Source organism: Dictyostelium discoideum (assembly GCF_000004695.1).
Source record: "Dictyostelium discoideum AX4 chromosome 2 chromosome, whole genome shotgun sequence".
Lineage (NCBI taxonomy): Eukaryota > Evosea > Eumycetozoa > Dictyosteliales > Dictyosteliaceae > Dictyostelium > Dictyostelium discoideum.
Genome location: NC_007088.5, coordinates 5,899,806 through 5,917,305, shown reverse-complemented (window position 1 = coordinate 5,917,305; position 17,500 = coordinate 5,899,806). Strand labels below are relative to the sequence as shown.

Below are 17,500 nucleotides of genomic sequence, written 5' to 3'. Positions count from 1 at the left end.
CTCTGTAATGATTTGATTAAAAAAGTGAGGGTATGTTACTATAATTCTTCTACATTGTTCAAAAAGAGAAGATTTTTGTTGTTGAGTTTCTTCATGGGTCATCTTTGTCGATCCTGAACTTGATATTAAATCTGACCATATTACAACAATTTTCTCTACAAAATATTGATAATATTGATCTGGTTGGACACTGAATGCTGGTATCTCTACATTTCTACACATATTTGATATAAATATTAACAATGTATTATCTCCATTATCATCTACATATTGTTGTTGTATTTGTTGTTGCTGTTGTTGCTGCTGTTGTTGTTGTTGCTGTTGTTGTTGTGGTTGTGGTTGTTGTTGAGATTGTTGTTGTTGTGGTTGTTGTTGTTGTTGTGGTTGTTGTTGTGGTTGTTGTTGTTGGATTTGTTGTTGTTGTTGTGGTTGTTGTTGTTGTTGTTGTTGTTGTTGTTGTTGTTGTTGTTGTTGTTGTTGTTGTTGTTGTTGTTGTTGTTGTTGTTGTTGTTGTTGTTGTTGCATTAGTTGTTGCTGTTGTTGTTGTTGTAATAGTTGTTGTTGTTGTTGTTGTTGTTGTGGTTGTTGTTGTGGTTGCAGTATTTGTTGTTGTTGTTGTTGTTGTTGTTGTATTTGTTGTTGTTGTTGTAGTATTTGTTGTTGTTGTTGTAGTTGTTGCTGTTGTTGCATTTGTTGTTGCATTTGTTGGTTTTGTTGTTGTTGCTGCTGCATTTGTTGGTTTTGTTGTTGTTGCTGCTGCATTTGTTGGTTTTGTGGTTGTTGTTGTTGTTGGTTTTGTGGTTGTTGTTGTTGTTGGTGTTGCTGTTGGTGTTGGTGTTGGTGCTGTTGTTGGTGTTGCTGGTGTTGTTGTTGGTGTTGCTGGTGTTGTTGTTGGTGTTGTTGGTGTTGTTGGTGTTGTTGGTGTTGTTGTTGTTGTTGTTGTTGTTGTTGTTGTTGTTGTTGTTGTTGTATTAGTTGGTTTTGTTGCTGATGTGGAACTTGTTGTTGTTGTTGTTGTTGCAATTGTTGGTTTTGTTGATGATGTGGGATTTGTTGTTGTTGCATTTGTTGATGTTGCATTTGTTGTTGTAATTGTTGTTGGTGTTGTTGTTGTTGTTGTAATTGTTGTTGTAATTGTTGTTGTAATTGTAATTGTTGTATTTGATGTTGCTGTTGCTGTTGTAATTGTCGGTTTTGATGTGTTTGTTGATTTTGGTTTTGATTTTGAAACTGAATTTGTTGTTGTTGTATTTGCTGTTGTAATTGATGCTGTTGTTGAAATTGTTGTTGTATGGGATTATATCCATTACTATTAATACCTATATTATTGTTTTCAATTGCTTCTGGTTGGAAATTATATGTGTTGGTGTTATTATTATTATTGTTGTTACTATTAAAAGATGGTTGTTGTTGCTGTTGTTGTTGTTGTTGTTGTTGTAATTGTGGAGATATTATATTGTGTTGTTGAGCCATTAAAATACTTTGTAAATCTTGAACAAGCTGATCTTGAAAGCTTTGTGATGATGAAGAAGAATTAAGATGTTGATGCCCATAGTTATTAATGCTATTATTATTATTATTATTATTGTTATTATTATTATTATTATTATTAATATTATTATTATTATTAATATTATTATTATTATTGTTATTATTATTATTATTAAAGGTGTGGCTATCCATTTCAACACTTTGGTTATTTCTTTCTTTTCTCATACGTTCTATAGTTTTTTTTTGACTACGATTGAACAGTTGAGTTCTCCAGTCCTTTTTTTTCTTTATCTATGTTATTTTTTAAAATAAAAATTTTTATTTTTTTGGTTTTTTTTTTTTTTTTTTTTTGGTTTTTTTTTAAAATTAAAAAAAATTAGATAAAAAAAAAAAATTAAAAAAAAAGTTTATTTGGGAGAAATAACCGCAAAAGGTGATTTATAATTATTTATTTCAAAAACTTTTTTTTTCTTTTTTTTTTTTTTTTTTAATTAATTAAGTAAATGAAAGAATTTTTAAAAGTTTCAAATCAAATTCAAATTTTTTGCACCTATCCTTTATTTTTTAATGTAAAACCAGACACACAAAAATAAAAAAAATAAAAAAAAAATAAAAAAAAAAATAAAAAATAAACATTAAAAAAAAAAAAAAAAAAAAAAAAAAAATAATTAAAAAAAAAACAAAAAAAAAAAAAAAAAAAAAAAAAAAAAAAAAAAAAAAAAAAAATTTTTGAATAAATTGCCTTCATGGCCAAAATTTTTTATTTTTAAAACTAATAATATAAAAAAATTTCAAAAAAAATAAAAAATAAAAACAATCATTGTTTTTTTTTTTTCTTTTTTTTTTTTTTTAAACAAATATAGGAATAAAAAAAAAAAAAATTTAGGTTTTTTTAATTTTCTTTCAGATCTAAATTGGACTTTAATTAGAACTCTAATCAACTTTTCTAAAAAAAATTAAAAAAAAAAAAAAAAAAATAAAAAAATTTAAAAAAAAAAAAAAGACCACCGATTTTAAAAGGTCCTAAAAAATATATTTTTATTTAATATGTGATATGTAATCCACTTTACATTAAAATTTTTTTTTTTTTTTTTTTTTTTTTTTTTTTTCTCCCCTTTATTATTGTTTATAAAGATTACTTCCAAAATACAGAAATTTCTTTTTTTTTTTCTTAAGATTGAATGTACCAAAAATTAATTATAAAAAAAGATAATAATAATATTAACATTTTTACAATTCAATTCATATTTCAAACTGTCTTTTTTAATCATTAAATAGAAAATTATTATAATCCATAATTTTTTAATTTTTTTTTTTTTTTTTGTTTTAATATCACTTTTTAACTAAATTAAGAAAGAATTTATAAAACTCATATCACCTTTTTTAATATTTGCAACTAAACAAAATAATTAAAATAATATAAACTAAAAAAAAATAAAATAAAATAAAATAAAATAAATAAAAATAAATAAAAAAAAATAAAAAACTAACCTTATATAAAATAAAGTAATAAAATAAAATAAAATAATACAAAAAATGAAACAGAAATCGATTTTTTAAAAATGATATATTTTGTTTTGGTTACAATAAAAATAGTAAATGAAAATATTAATAAAATAATTAAAACAATTGTTTTTTTTTTTTTTTTTTTTAATACCAAGAGATGAATTTGATGAGAGTATATTCAATTTGGAAATGTTTTTTTTTTATTTAATATAAAAAAAATAATAATAATAATAAAAATAAAAATAAAAAATAAAATAAAAAAAAAAAATAAAAATAAAAAAAATAAAAAAAAAAATAATATTTAGATATTTTGTGTGACATTTTATTCAACAAACACACACATATAAAATTAAAATCACCCACACTACCACACACGTGTTCTCACTCGCTCTCAAAATATCACAAGTTGATTAATATAATCATTATTGATCATACTACCATCTTGGAAAAAAAAAAAAAAAAAGAAAAAAAAAAAAAAAAAAAAAAAATCAATATCAAAGGCTCGCTACTAGCATGCACTTTAATTTTATTTTTGAAATTAAATATCAAAAAAAAAAAAAATTTAATATTAAAATAAATAAATAAATAAAATAAAAGTACCCCACACTCACCCACATAAACATATAAAAAAAAAATAACCTTTTAAAATAACAATAATTTAATTTAATTTAATTACTTTGCATATGATTCAATTAGCACCTCCCCTTTTTTTTATTTATTTTCTTTTTTTTTTTATTTTTTTCATTTAATTATTCACTTTTTTTTATTTTTATTTTTTATTTTTTATTTTTTATTTTTTATTTTTTTTTTTATTTCATTTTTTAAAATTTCTTTTTTTATTTTTTATTTTTTTATTTTTTTTTTTTTGTTTTTTTTGTTTTATTTAAGGTTAATTAATATAATAGAATATAATTTTATATTTTAATACCTATCTATCAATAATTGTAAGTTTATTTTCAAAAAAAAATAAAAAAAATAAAAAAATAAAAAAATAAAAAAAATAGGATTATCCAATGTTGGATTTGTTTTTTTTTTTTTACTTTTATGTTTTTGTAAAATTAATAATGTCGTTATTAGTATTTTAAATGTTTAAATTCTTAATATAAAAAAATAATTCCTTAATAATTTCATTAATTTTTTTCAATTAAACCCCACCACCATTTTTAATTTAATTTATTGTGGTATAATTTTTTTTTTTTTTTTTTTTATACTCTTTTAATATAAATAAATTACAATCCAAAACATATTTTATAAGAAAATAATAATAAAAAATAATAATAATAATAATAATAATAATAATAATAATAATAATAATAATAATAATAATAATAATAATAATAATAATAATAATAATAATACTACTACTACTAATAATACTAATAATAAATAATAAATAACAGGAAAAGAAATAAACTTTAATTGTTTTTTTCTTTTTTTCTTTTTTTTTTTTTTTTTTTTTTTTTTTTTTTACCACCCCCACAATAAAAAAAAAATAAAAAAAATATAAAAAAAAAATAAAAAAATCTATTTATTAATTTTTTTTTTTATTAAATTAATTTAAACCTTTTTTTTTTTTTTTTTTTTTTTTTTTTATTATTTATTTTTTTTTTTTTTTTAAAAAAAAAAACCCAAAAATATTTTTTTTTAATTTTTTTTTTATTTTTTTTTTTTGTAGTCCAAACGTTCACATATACCATCCTCTTTTTTTATTTTTTTATTTTTTTTTTTAATTTTTTGTGTTTTTAATATATTCCTTAAAATTTTAAAAATTTTTTTAAATAAAAAAAAAATATATTGTATTACATATAAACCTATTTGTCCAAATTCTATTCATTGTTCCCATGTATGAAAACAATTATGTACAATAAAGATAAAAACAAAACTCGTTTTATCTATCAAAAATCCACCACATACATAGGCATATGTTTAAATTTTAATGACATATCATTCATCTAATAACCATAGCGATTTAAATATTAACAATAACAACAACAACACAACTCTAAAAACTAATAGTATTAATTTTAGCAACAATATTAATTTTCAAGGTAGAAATAACGATAACAATAGTAATATTAATGATAATATTCAAAACAATTCACCATTAATTAATAGTTGGAAGCAACATCATCAACAACAACAACAACAACAACAACAACAACAACAACAACAACAACAACAACAACAACAACAACAACAACAACAACAATATTTTAAATATCAACAAGAAATGCAAACAATGTACCACCAACCTGGTTCAGGAGTGATGGTAGGAGGTGGGTCATCTGTAATTACAAGTTCTGTAACTCCGCCACAACCAAGATATATGCCACTATCACCTCAAGAAGGAATTTCAAGTTGGCAACAACAACAACAACAACAAATACAGCAACAACACCAACAACAAAATAAACCACCAGCATTGCAAGATGGTAATGGTTATTATAATGTATATAATCCACAACAACAACAACAACAACAACAACACCAACCACAACCTTATAATTCGACAACACCTCAAGCATTGATTCAAACGCAAAGACCAATACAACAACAACAACAACCTCAACCTTATTATTTAATACCACAATCTATATCACCATCTCAACAACAACCACAACAACAACAACCACAACAACAACCATCTCAACAAAATTCTACAGGATCACCACCTCAAAATATGCAGCAACATCATATGCAACAACAGCAACAACAACAGCAACAACAACATCAACAACATCAACAACATCAACAACACCAACAACAACAACAAATGATGGATCAACACCAACAACATCTTCAACATATTCATCGTGAATATATTACAACGGATACGACATTCTTTAAGAATAGTGGTGGTCAAGAATCTTTAAATAGGTTAGCATCTTATTTCTATCAAACTTTATTTTCATTTAATCCAAAAACTTCGATCATGCATTCACGAGAAAATCAATATAAAACTTCACAAAATTCAGTTTTATATTCAAGTAATATACCTTCAGTTTATTTATATCATCAAATTGAAAATAAACATCCACCACCACCACAACAACAACAACAACAACAACAACAACAACAACAACAACAACAACAACAACAACAACAACAACAACAACAACAACAACAACAACAACAACAAATTCCACAAGATTCATCCCCTTATCTTTATAATGGGCAACAACAACAATTATCACAACAACGATCTCAGTTGCAACAACAGATTTCACAACCTCAACAACCACCCCAACAAAATTTTAATAATAATAACAATACACAAGAAACAACTACTACCACAACAACCTCAAATAATAATGATGAAAAACCAATTAAAAAATCTAAAAAAGAAGATAAAAAGAAATCCGATAAAAAAACAAAAGAGTCTCTAAAGAAAGAAACCAAACAGAAATCAAAAGAAAAGAAAAAAACTGAAAAAGAAAAAAACAAGGAGAAAAAAGAAAAAGAAAAAGAAAAGGAAAAAGAAAAACAAGAAAAGGAAAAGGAAAAACAAGAAAAAGAAAAAGAAAAACAAGAGAAAGAAGAAAAAGAAAGATTGGAGAAAGAGGAAAAAGAGAAACTAGAAAAACAACAAGAGCAACAATCTAAAGATAAATTAGAAAGAGAAAATATCAATAACACCTCGCAATTGAATTTATTGAAATCACCTGTACAGCATTCACAACAACAACTACAACAACCACCAATAATACTAACAACAATGTCTACAACAATACCAACAACTGAACAACCAATACATCATATCCAATTCACTCCACAACAATTACAACCCCCTTCAATGTCAATAATTCAAGAACAACAACAACAACAACAACAACAACAACAACAACAACAACAACAACAACAACAACAACAACAACAACAACAACAACATAAATCAAACCAAATTTCACAACAAAATAAAAATGTACCACCAATTCAACAACACCAACAACACCAACAACAACAACCACCTCCACAAGATATACCAATTGTTTTATCTTCTCTTACACCAATACAAGCAATAAAATTACCAGAGTATACGATATCTCCAGAGTATGAACCACAAACCACTGTTGATTCTCCTTCAACAAGTAGTTATTCTTCAACACCTGGTGGAGCGAATACCGCTCATTCACCAGCAACACTTTCGACTCCCAATTTAAATAATTCAAATAATAGTGTAAATAGTAATAATACACCCTCTCAATATCATCACCATCATCATCATCACCATCACCATAACAACAACAATAGTAGTAGTAGTAGCAGTAGCAGTGGCAGTAGTAGTAGTACAAATGGTAATAATAGTTCTGGCGGTGGTGGTGGTGGTAGTGGAAGTAGTAGTAATAGCGTCGATATAATTCAAGCATCAACCCCCTCTTCAAATAATAGCGGTGGTATAAATATTATAATACCAAATCCAATGTCTACCAATACTATACCGCCACCAAACTATGGAGATTCAATGATGTACAACGATCCATTCTTTGAGAGAAAGAATAGTATTCAAAATGGATTATTTTCATTTAATGATCCGCTTCGAAAAAATAGTAATCCATTCTTTTCAGAGAGGAAAATAAGTATCTTTGAAAGAAGAAATAGTACATTCTTACCAGAGGGATTGTTCAGTGGTAGTATCGACTTTGCCCCAATTAATGAAAGTGGTTTCTATGATGATAGATTTAGAAAATCATCAAGAGATTATAGATTATCAATTGGAAGTATCGGTAGTTCAAATATGGAAAGCATTTTAAATAATAACAATAATAATAATAATAATAATAATAATAATAATAATAATAATAATAATAATAACAATAACAATAATAATAGTAATAATAATGATAATGATAATGATAACAATAATCAAAGTAATGAAAATAATTTGGATGACGATAAAAATAAAAATAATATTTTGCCAAGAAAACGTTCAATTTCTAGAGATTTCACAAATAGTAATACCAACAATAGTAATAGTAATAACAACAATAGCAATGTTAATGAAGAACAAGATGGTCAAAGAAAACTATTAAAAACTTAAAATAAAAAAAAATCTTTGTAAATAAATTTCTCTTTTTTTTTTTTCACCAAATCAACCACACAAAAAGATATTTTTTTTTTTGTTTATTTTTTTTTTTTTTTTTTTTTTTCGCCAAAGCAACCAAAATTTTTTTTTTTTAAAAAAAATTCCCATAAATTACAGACGATAGAGGTTTAAACTTAAAAAAATTGTTATTGAATTTTAGAATTTATAGTTTAACCCTTTAAATCAACCTTTGAGATGTATCTAACATGTTTAGATGTGCCTTGTGATTTTTAGGAAGAAAAAGTTGCGCTGGTATCTACGCTATCTGAATAAATCCTGACGATATCGTTCGTCCATGTTGCTACAACTTTCTTTTTTAATTTAATATAAAGTAAAAATTTCAAAAAAAAATATATTATAATTTATTTTTATATTTTTTTAAGCATTTTATTTGATTTTTTTTCATTTCATAAAAACAACACAAAACACAAGTGCTGGCTGTGTGGTAAACTTTTTAACAAAAAAAAAAAAAAAATAAAAAAAAGGAAAAAAAAAAATAATATATAAATATATTAAAATAATTTAATTGTATTTTATTTTTTTTTAAAAGAAGGAATGAATAATAAAGATAGTTTTCAATTAATTAGAAATGCAACATTTGTTTTAAAGTATGGAGGAAAGAAATTTTTAATAGATCCTTTGTTGGCAAAAAGATGAATATCCAGATTTGAAGGTACAGTAAATTCTCATATTCGAAATCCAATGGTGGGATTACCAGTACCAACAGAAAGTTTATAAACTCATTTGCATCCAGATCATTGGGATGAAGTTGCAAAAAAAGTGTTACCAAAAGAGAAACTAATTTATTGTCAAAATGGAATTGATGCGGATCAAGTAAGAAAATGTGGTTTCAAGATGTAAGAACACTAAAAGAAGGTTTAGAATTCAATGGTATTACATTACATTTAACATCTTGCCAACATGGTTGCATTCTTTCTCGTAAAGAATTGAATGACTATGTCAAAAAAATAAATATTCAAATGTTAAAATCCCATTGGATGGAGAAACAATCGAATTATAAATATTTGTTTTTCAACTATATTAAATAGTATTCAAATTTGAATAAAATAAATAATTATTTTATTATGACATACTAGTTATTTTTTTAATCAATAACATAAAATATTAATATTTATTTTTTCCTATTTAAAATATTTTATATCTAATGATGTATTTTTATTAAAAAAACATCAAAGGTTTTATAGTGTAATTGGTTAGCACCCAGGACTTTGAATCCTGTAATCTGAGTTCGAGTCTCAGTAGAACCATTTTTATAATAAAATTTAAATGGTGCAAGTGTTCGATTCCCGTACGATAAAACTTTCAAATGTTTGAAAAAAATCTAAACTAAAAAGTACTACTCATATGTAAAATGCTTAAATAATAAATGGTACAAACTAGCCACCCTAAAATTTATAAAAAAAGCAAAAGACTCAAAATTAACTCTTTCAAAAGATCCAAGTAATTTTAACGACCCAAAAGATTTCCATATACAAATAATCAAACTAAGAAAACTAACTTGCAAAGTATATTGTATTCTGAATCAGTGCTAACGAATCTTATCTCATTCGACCAATTCATCTAAAAATAAAATAATAATAATAAAAATAATAATAATAATAATAATAATAATAATAATAATAATAATAATAATCAGTAATAAAATGTCTTCATAAAAAAAAAGGAGATAGTAATTAAAACTATATAAAATAGTGTTATTGTTGGTTTTGTTATTTTTTTATAAAAAAATATAAATTCTCTATTAGATGATAAACTAAAATAATAACTATAAAAAAATTAAAAATCATTAGTAAACTATTAATTACTGTTTATATCCTTAAATGGATAAACACTGATTAATCGATATTAAAATAAAAAAAGCCTTTTACATAAGAAACTTCACAGACTTTGGTTAGAATCTTGGCCTTCCTTCGTAATAAGTAAGCTCAACTGGAGATGGCTCGCCTCAAAAAATACAGGCAATCCTTGGCAAATCGGCTAGAAATACAAACCGATCAATAAAAAAAAAACCAGCAATTCATACAACGCAAAAAAAAAAAATCAAAAAAAAACCACTAAAATTAATATACTGCAAATTACATATTAATTACAATAGATAATGATTATTAAAAAAAAATTTAAGATATTAAGAAAGAAAATGATTTTATTTACAATTTTTTTAAGAAAAAGAAAGAAAATATTAAAAATATACAGACCAATCCAGGTTAACTTAAATTATTTATGGGTAAATAAAAAAAAAAAAAAAAAAAAAATGAAAATGTATAAAAAAAAAAATGAATCCTTTAGAGTTATTAATAGGGTGTTTACAATTTAACCCTAATTACCTTTTAATTGGTTTAAATCATTTATGAGTAGAAGATATTTTTTTGATATCATATCTATTTGTTCTTCATAAAATAGCTCCAATGTCTCCATTCTCTTTGTTAATTCATCAACTCTTTGCTCGAGTATAAAATTATTTTTTTTAGATTCTTCAAGTTTAATTTGAAGTTGTTGGTTTATAAAATTATTATTATTATTATTATTATTATAATTATTATTATTATAATTATTATTATTATTTGTTGGAAAATTATTGTTATTATTTTGATTATTTTGGTTATTATTAATATTATTATTATTATTATTATTATTATTATTATTATTATTATTATTATTATTATTATTATTATTATTATTATTATTATTATTATTATTATTATTATTATTATTATTACTGAAGGATAAATATTTTGATTGTTCTTTATATGGAGGTGGAGGGGAATTAAAATTAGAAGGGAATAAAGGCTCACCGTAAGTTGGCATTTTCTTTAAAAAATATTGCGGAGAACGTTTAATAATTGGAGGTTGTGGAGCATCTCCCTGTGGTATCAAAGGGTTTGAATAATTATCCAAATAATCATTGTTATAATCTCGTTTTGGATAAGAAAACCCATTATTATGTTGAGGTTGTTGTGAAATTTTATGTTTATCTTGTAATGATTTATAATTTGAATCTTGGTAATAATAATCTAAAATTAGCTGGGAGCAAGCAGCTTGGGCTTGTTTCTTTGTCTTTTTAAAACTGGATATGAATGAAGTTCCATATAATTCACAAATTGCTTGAAATTCTGGTTGGTGCATTGAACCTCTTTGGACAAAAGTATACTTATGGGGTGGTATCCTTCCATTTTGAATAAGTTCATTAATAGTACTTATTGAATTTGCCATTTTTTAAAATAATATATTACAAAAATAAAATACCAAAAAAAAAAAAAAAAAAAAAGTAAGGTTATATGTATAGATTGAGTTATTAAAAAATTAAATTTAAAAAAAATATGATTTATCAATTGAATGTTTCTTGTATTTTTCTATATTTTTATTTTTATTTTTTTTAGTGGATTGATTAATTAAAAGAAAAATTAAAAAAAAAAAAGAAAAAAAAAAACCCCCTATAGTTGACCAAAAAAAAAAAAAAAAATTAATCAAAAAAAAAAAAAAAAAATAAAAAAATAAAAACAATTAACGTTTCATATATTTTTTTTATTTCTTTTATTTTTTACTTTTTTTTTTTTTTTTTTAATGAAATTAAAAAAGAACTTTCATAGCCTAAAAATGTGAGTTCCAGAATTTGAAATTTTTTCTTTAAAAATAATTCATAATATATATTTCACAATATTGTTTATTTTACCTAAATTTTTTTTTTTTTTTTTTTTTTTTTTTTTTTTTTGCTTAATAATTATTTTTAAGTTGTTAAAATTTCATCACTTAAGTTATTTATGCGGTGCTGGTGGAGCCACTTTTTTTTTTTACTTTTATTTTTTAATTTCCTCTTAATTTTCTTTTTTTTAAAAACAAAAAATGAAAAAAAAATAAAAAAAATAAAAATAAAAATTATTAAATTTATTAATAATTTTTTAAATTTCACCAAAAAAAAAAATAAAATAAAATATAAAAAACCTTTGATAATAATAAAATAATTATTAAAATATTTTATTATTTATTTTCATCTTTTTTTTGCTGCATTTTTAAAAATTTCCAAATCAATTAATCCTGGAAAACTTGTAAAAAAGTTCCATTTTCAAAAATCAGTAGGAAATATTGTAAATTTGTATAAAAACAATAAGATACACTAATAAATAAATTAATAATCAAAGAATATTTATTTTATTTTTATTTTAATATTTATTTTATCAAAATTTTGCCAGGATTATCTGATTTGGAAAATGAAACATGGTATACTCCAGCAATAAAAGATGAAAATAAAAAATAAAATATTTTAATAATAATTTTATTTTTATCAAAGGTTTTTTTTTTTATTTTTGGGGAAACTCATGATTATTCTTATTTATTAATTAATTTTATTTTATTATTTATTTTTTTTTTTTTTTTTTTATAATTTTGGAGAAAAAGTTTTTCTTTCAGAATCGACAACAAATTTATAACAAGAAGGTGTTAAAAAGTCAATGAAATTTGGAGAGACAATTAAATTATTAAAGATTTGAATGGCATCAGTTAAAGTTTTAGAATTTGGATGAGCTTTTTCCAATTTATCAGATTCCTCTTTAAAGATTCTATTGTAATATTGAAGGGTAACGAATGATTTACCATCAGGTAATGGTGCTTTATGTTTAATCCATTGCCAAATTTGAGATCTTGAAATTTCAGCGGTAGCAGCATCTTCCATAAGATTATGAATTGGTACACAACCATTACCATTTAACCAAGCTTCAAGATATAGAATACCAACAACGATATTACTTCTAAAGCCATCCTCAGTGATATCACCTGGTTTAACAGGGTCGACTGATAACAATGATTTAGCAATCTCTTCAAAATTTGGAGCAGTTGATGATGGAATGTATGAAATTTGATTTTGAGATTTCATATGAGTATTAAATTGTTCCATTGCAATTGGAATTAAAGCTGGATGGGCAACCCAGGTACCGTCATGACCAGCTCTAACCTCTCTTTGTTTATCCAATCTAACTTTTTCCATAGCTGCATTATTTGCTTGTTCATTGTTTTTAATTGGAATCTGTGCAGCCATACCACCCATAGCATGTACACCCCTCTTATGACAAGTGTAAATCAATAACTTTACATAGGAATCCATGAATGGACTTGTCATTGTTACCTTTGCTCTATCTGGTAACATCTTATCTGGATATGATTGGAATTTCTTTATAAAACTAAAAATATAATCCCATCTACCACAATTCAAACCAGCTGAATGATCTCTAAGTTCATATAAAATCTCATCCATTTCAAATGATGCTAAAATAGTTTCAATTAATACTGTTGCTTTAATTGTACCAATTGGCATACCTAAATAATTTTGTGAAAATACAAATACATCCTTAAAAAAAAAGAAAATATATTAATATATTAATATATATTTTTTTTTTTCTTTTGTATATAAATTAAATTAAATTAAACTTACATTCCATAATCTTGCTTCTAAATGTGATTCCATTTTTGGTAAATAAAAATATGGATTTGAATTTCTATTTTTTAAAATTTGATGATTATGAAAAATATAACAACCAAAATCAAATAAAGAACCAGACATTGAAAGACCATCAATAGCTAAATGATCTTCATTTAAATGCCAACCTCTTGGTCTGACGAAAAGTACTGCCACCTGTTTATTTAATTCATATTTTCTACCCTCTGCTGAAGTGAATGAAATGGTTCTATTGTTTGCATCAATCATATTTTGTTGACCGTGGATCGAGTTTTCCCAATTTGGGCAATTTGCATCCTCGAAATCTGCCATAAATACTTTAGCACCTGAATTCAATGCATTGATTACCATCTTTCTATCGGTAGGTCCGGTAATTTCAACACGACGATCTTGAATTTCTAATGGTACTGAAGAACATTTCCAATTCTTATCTGTGGCTCTCTTACAATCGCTATCCTTTAAAAAACTTGGTAAAATACCATTATTAATATCAATTTGTCTATCTAATCTCTTTTGTAATAAGTTCTTTCTAATACCTCCAAATCTTCTTTCTAATTCTCCTAAAAATGTTAAACACTCTTCTGTTAATATTGATTTAACATTTTTATCAACTTTTCCTCTAATTTCAATACCTCTTAACATTTTTATTTCTTTTTTTTTTTTTTTTTATTATTATTATTATTTAAAAAATAAGAGAGAAAAAAAAAAAATTTTATTAATAAAAATACATATAAAATTAATTTTTTATTTTGATATGTATGAAATTTTAAAATAAAATAAAATGAAATAATAAAAAAAAATAAAAAAAAAAATTAACAGTAAGTAAAAAAAAAAAAAAAAAAAAAAAAATAATAAAAAAGTGTGGAAATTTAGAAAGAAATTTAAAAAATTAATTTGTATAAGTGTTATTGTAATATAAAATAAAAATAGAAAATAACAATAATAAAAACATAAATTTCTATAAACAAGTTGATTAGTAGAAAGGATTATATAAGATGACCCAAAGAGGGGACAATGTTCTTTTTTTTTTTTTTTTTTTTTTTTTTTTTTTCAAAATAAAAAAAAATTATTAACAATTACAACAAGTCTAAATTATGAATGTATTTTTATATATTTGTATAAATTTAATGTGTATGTATGTTTGTGTGTCTGTGTTTATTAATGTGATATTAGATTTTTTTTTTTTTTTTTTTTTTTTTTTTTTTTTTTTTTTTTTTTTTTTTTTTTTTTTACCATACAATAAACTTTTATATTTGTATTATTAATATAATGGTAGTGGTAGTATGGTGGTATTAAATTGAAATAACAATTATAAAATTTTTGATTTTATGTTACACAACCAACTATAAATAATAAAACAAATAAAAAAATATAAAAAAAATGGAAAAATAAAAAAAAATAAAATTCTAAATCAAAGTTACCACCCCCTTATAGAGTATTTAAAATTAAAATTAAATAAATTTTAATGCGTGGTGTGGGTTGGGGGGTTTAAAATGGTTGTAATGGACTATAATGTTTTTAATATGTATATTTACCTCGTTTCAAGGATTCTTTATAACAAAACAAAAATTAAAAAAAAAAAAAAAAAAAAAAAAAAAATAAAAATTCAATAATTGAAAATCAATTTTTTTTAATTTTTTTTTTTTTATGATTTTTTTTTTTTAATGATTTTTTTTTTTTTTATTATTTTTTTTTTTTAAATGAAAAAATTTTGTTTAATTTCCCAAAAAAGGAATTTTTAAAATGTTTTATTCTTTTTTTTTTTTTTTTTTTTTTTTTAAAAATGTTTTTTATTTATTTACAGAGAGATATATGGCGTGATTAGATATTTTTACATATTTTTTTTTCTTTTTTTTTTTTTTTTTTTTTAAATGATTAAATAAATTTTTTTTTTTTTTTTTTTTTAATTTAAATCATTATTACATTTATCTTTAAATCCAAAAGTGATTGAATGAGAGTAAATATGTGAGGATAATAAAAGAGAAGGATGACTTGATCTTCTTTGAGGTACTATACCACCAACTGATAAAGTTGGTGTTTTGATTGATGGTAACAATTGAGAATCTGATAATTTGTTGTTACGATTTAAACTAGTTAAAGGATGAAGATATTGTTTTGGTGAGTGATGGTTTTGTTGTTGTTGTTGTTGATGATCAAAACCACCATCACTATTACTGTGGTGATGATGATTATGATGTCTTCTACTTGATAGTATTGGACTATTTGGTAAGAAATCAACTGGATATTTTTCAGAGTCAATTGAATAATTAAAAGTGAAATCAGTATCAAACATTGGTGAGCAATACAAGTAAGAGGAGATTTTACTTTGGGATTTTAAAGATTTTGCTTCATTTGCCCAAAAGTCTTTGTTTGAGAGAGAGTTTACCTTTTGAAATTTGGTAGGTAAGCCATTTTCTTCATCCCAACGTGTTAATAATACAAATGATTTGTAAAGATTTAGGGGTCTACCAATTGGTTGAATTTCCCAACGATAAACTTTTACAGTGTCCAAAGTGGTGAATTTACAACCAACCTCACCACCATCATATTTGATAGCTCTACGATGAACTCTGCCAATGAAAGGTTTTGGGCCACGTAATGTATGTTTAACCTCTTGATCAATTTGCAAGAAAGAAGAATAATGTTGAAAGATAACCTTGATATGATTATCATCTTCAAAACCATACCAACATGGTTTTTCCACCATACTTTCATTATCACCAGAGTTTATACCATTAATTGATTTTCTAATTGCAACCAATACTTTTTTATCATTCTCTTGTTCTCTTTTTACAATCTCTCTATTTAACTCTTCTTCACTATCGTCATAGTATCTATTGTTGTTGCCATTGTTAAGTTCATCATCATCATCATCAGATGAAGCCACAGAACCATTATTAAATTTGTTTTCATTTATTTTGGAAACGAGTGGTTTTTGGCCAAGGTAACCTCCATCAACCTCTTCAAAGTCGCCACTTTGTTGTTTTAATTGTTCAGATGATTTTCTGGGAGAGATATTGATAGAGTAAGATGTTGGTACTTGAAGGAATGAGTCATCGAAAACATCAATGTCTTTATCAGAGAATGAACCTTCTTGGCCACTGCTACTATCCATTTCCTCATCTGAATCACTGGTTGAATCACAATCTGTAAACTTGAAAAGTATTGATGATACACTCTTTTTTAAGCTGAGATTACTATTTACATTTGACCATTCTCTATTATGATCTTCTTCATCCGATTCATCTGTTACCGATGATGATGAGTCATTTCCTGATTCTTCTTCTGATTCTGACTCGGATTCAGAATCTTCCTCCTCCTCTGATGATGATGATTTATCAGTTGATTCATCATCCGATAAGATTTCCTCCTCTTCAGAGGTTAATGAATAGTCTTCTTCCTCTTGGTGGTGGTTACTATCTAAGTCAGAAGAATCATCATCTGCTAAATCCTCTTGTTCATGAATGGATTTTTGGTTATTTGAAAGGAATTTAGTAGATTTATCATTTAAATCACCTTCGTCACTATTTTCTTCATCCTCCTCTACTTGCTCTTCTTCTTCTTCACTCTCTGAATATTCATCAGAGGATGAATCAGAAGAGGATGTTAATGATTTTTTAAATAATTTATTACTATTGAAACTATTCATTGTTGGTGATTTTTTATTTTTATTTTTTCTTGGTGAGGTATTATTATTATTATTTTTATTATTTGATGAATTTTTTATTGTTTGTGATTTTGGTGAGGATCCTGTTGATTGTTGCTCTTGTTGTTGTTGTTGTTGTTGTTGTTGATTTGAAATTATATTTCCACGACAAGTTATATGGGTATTTTCTAATAAAGCCAAATATTTTTCTGTTGGTGATCCATAACGAGGATCATTGAATTGTTGAGGGGTAAGCAACATCTTTTAGAACCTTCTTTACAATGTGGTGAATCTAAGTTTTCTTTCC

At 23.8% G+C, this 17,500-nt stretch overlaps 6 protein-coding genes and 1 non-coding gene across 7 annotated transcripts in view; 3 read left to right on the top strand and 4 right to left on the bottom strand.

Annotated features, from left to right (window-relative positions):
• Positions 1–2,312, bottom strand: part of med26 (hypothetical protein) — a gene marked incomplete at both ends in the record, with an annotated part of 7,262 nt that extends 4,950 nt beyond the window's left edge. The window contains 2 exons of the mRNA XM_638464.2: positions 1–1,782; positions 2,307–2,312. The exon at positions 1–1,782 is cut by the window's left edge and continues 1,960 nt beyond it. Of these exons, the coding sequence (XP_643556.2) occupies positions 1–1,782; positions 2,307–2,312 (1,788 nt within the window). The remainder of the gene's footprint in view (positions 1,783–2,306) is intronic.
• Positions 2,313–4,933: 2,621 nt separating this feature from the next.
• On the top strand, positions 4,934–8,035 carry DDB_G0275533 (hypothetical protein; the record flags this gene model as incomplete). Its single annotated transcript, XM_638463.1, has 1 exon — positions 4,934–8,035. One exon carries the CDS (start codon positions 4,934–4,936, stop codon positions 8,033–8,035), a length of 3,102 nt encoding a protein of 1,033 aa, XP_643555.1.
• An 887-nt stretch (positions 8,036–8,922) lies between these two features.
• Positions 8,923–9,129, top strand: DDB_G0275531 (hypothetical protein; the record flags this gene model as incomplete). Its single annotated transcript, XM_638462.1, has 1 exon — positions 8,923–9,129. The coding sequence occupies one exon, from the start codon at positions 8,923–8,925 to the stop codon at positions 9,127–9,129; it is 207 nt and encodes a 68-aa protein (XP_643554.1).
• A 146-nt stretch (positions 9,130–9,275) lies between these two features.
• Positions 9,276–9,348, top strand: tRNA-Gln-UUG-9. The gene has a single exon. It is a non-coding gene; the product is annotated as a tRNA-Gln (tRNA).
• Positions 9,349–10,417: 1,069 nt separating this feature from the next.
• DDB_G0275735 (hypothetical protein) lies at positions 10,418–11,311 on the bottom strand (the record flags this gene model as incomplete). The annotated part of the gene is made up of 1 exon (XM_638461.1): positions 10,418–11,311. The coding sequence occupies one exon, from the start codon at positions 11,309–11,311 to the stop codon at positions 10,418–10,420; it is 894 nt and encodes a 297-aa protein (XP_643553.1).
• Positions 11,312–12,473: 1,162 nt separating this feature from the next.
• Positions 12,474–14,189, bottom strand: masA (malate synthase; the record flags this gene model as incomplete). Its single annotated transcript, XM_638460.2, has 2 exons — positions 12,474–13,439; positions 13,524–14,189. The coding sequence occupies 2 exons, from the start codon at positions 14,187–14,189 to the stop codon at positions 12,474–12,476; spliced, it is 1,632 nt and encodes a 543-aa protein (XP_643552.2).
• A 1,261-nt stretch (positions 14,190–15,450) lies between these two features.
• DDB_G0275737 (hypothetical protein) lies at positions 15,451–17,454 on the bottom strand (the record flags this gene model as incomplete). Its single annotated transcript, XM_638459.1, has 1 exon — positions 15,451–17,454. One exon carries the CDS (start codon positions 17,452–17,454, stop codon positions 15,451–15,453), a length of 2,004 nt encoding a protein of 667 aa, XP_643551.1.
• Positions 17,455–17,500: the final 46 nt, after the last annotated feature.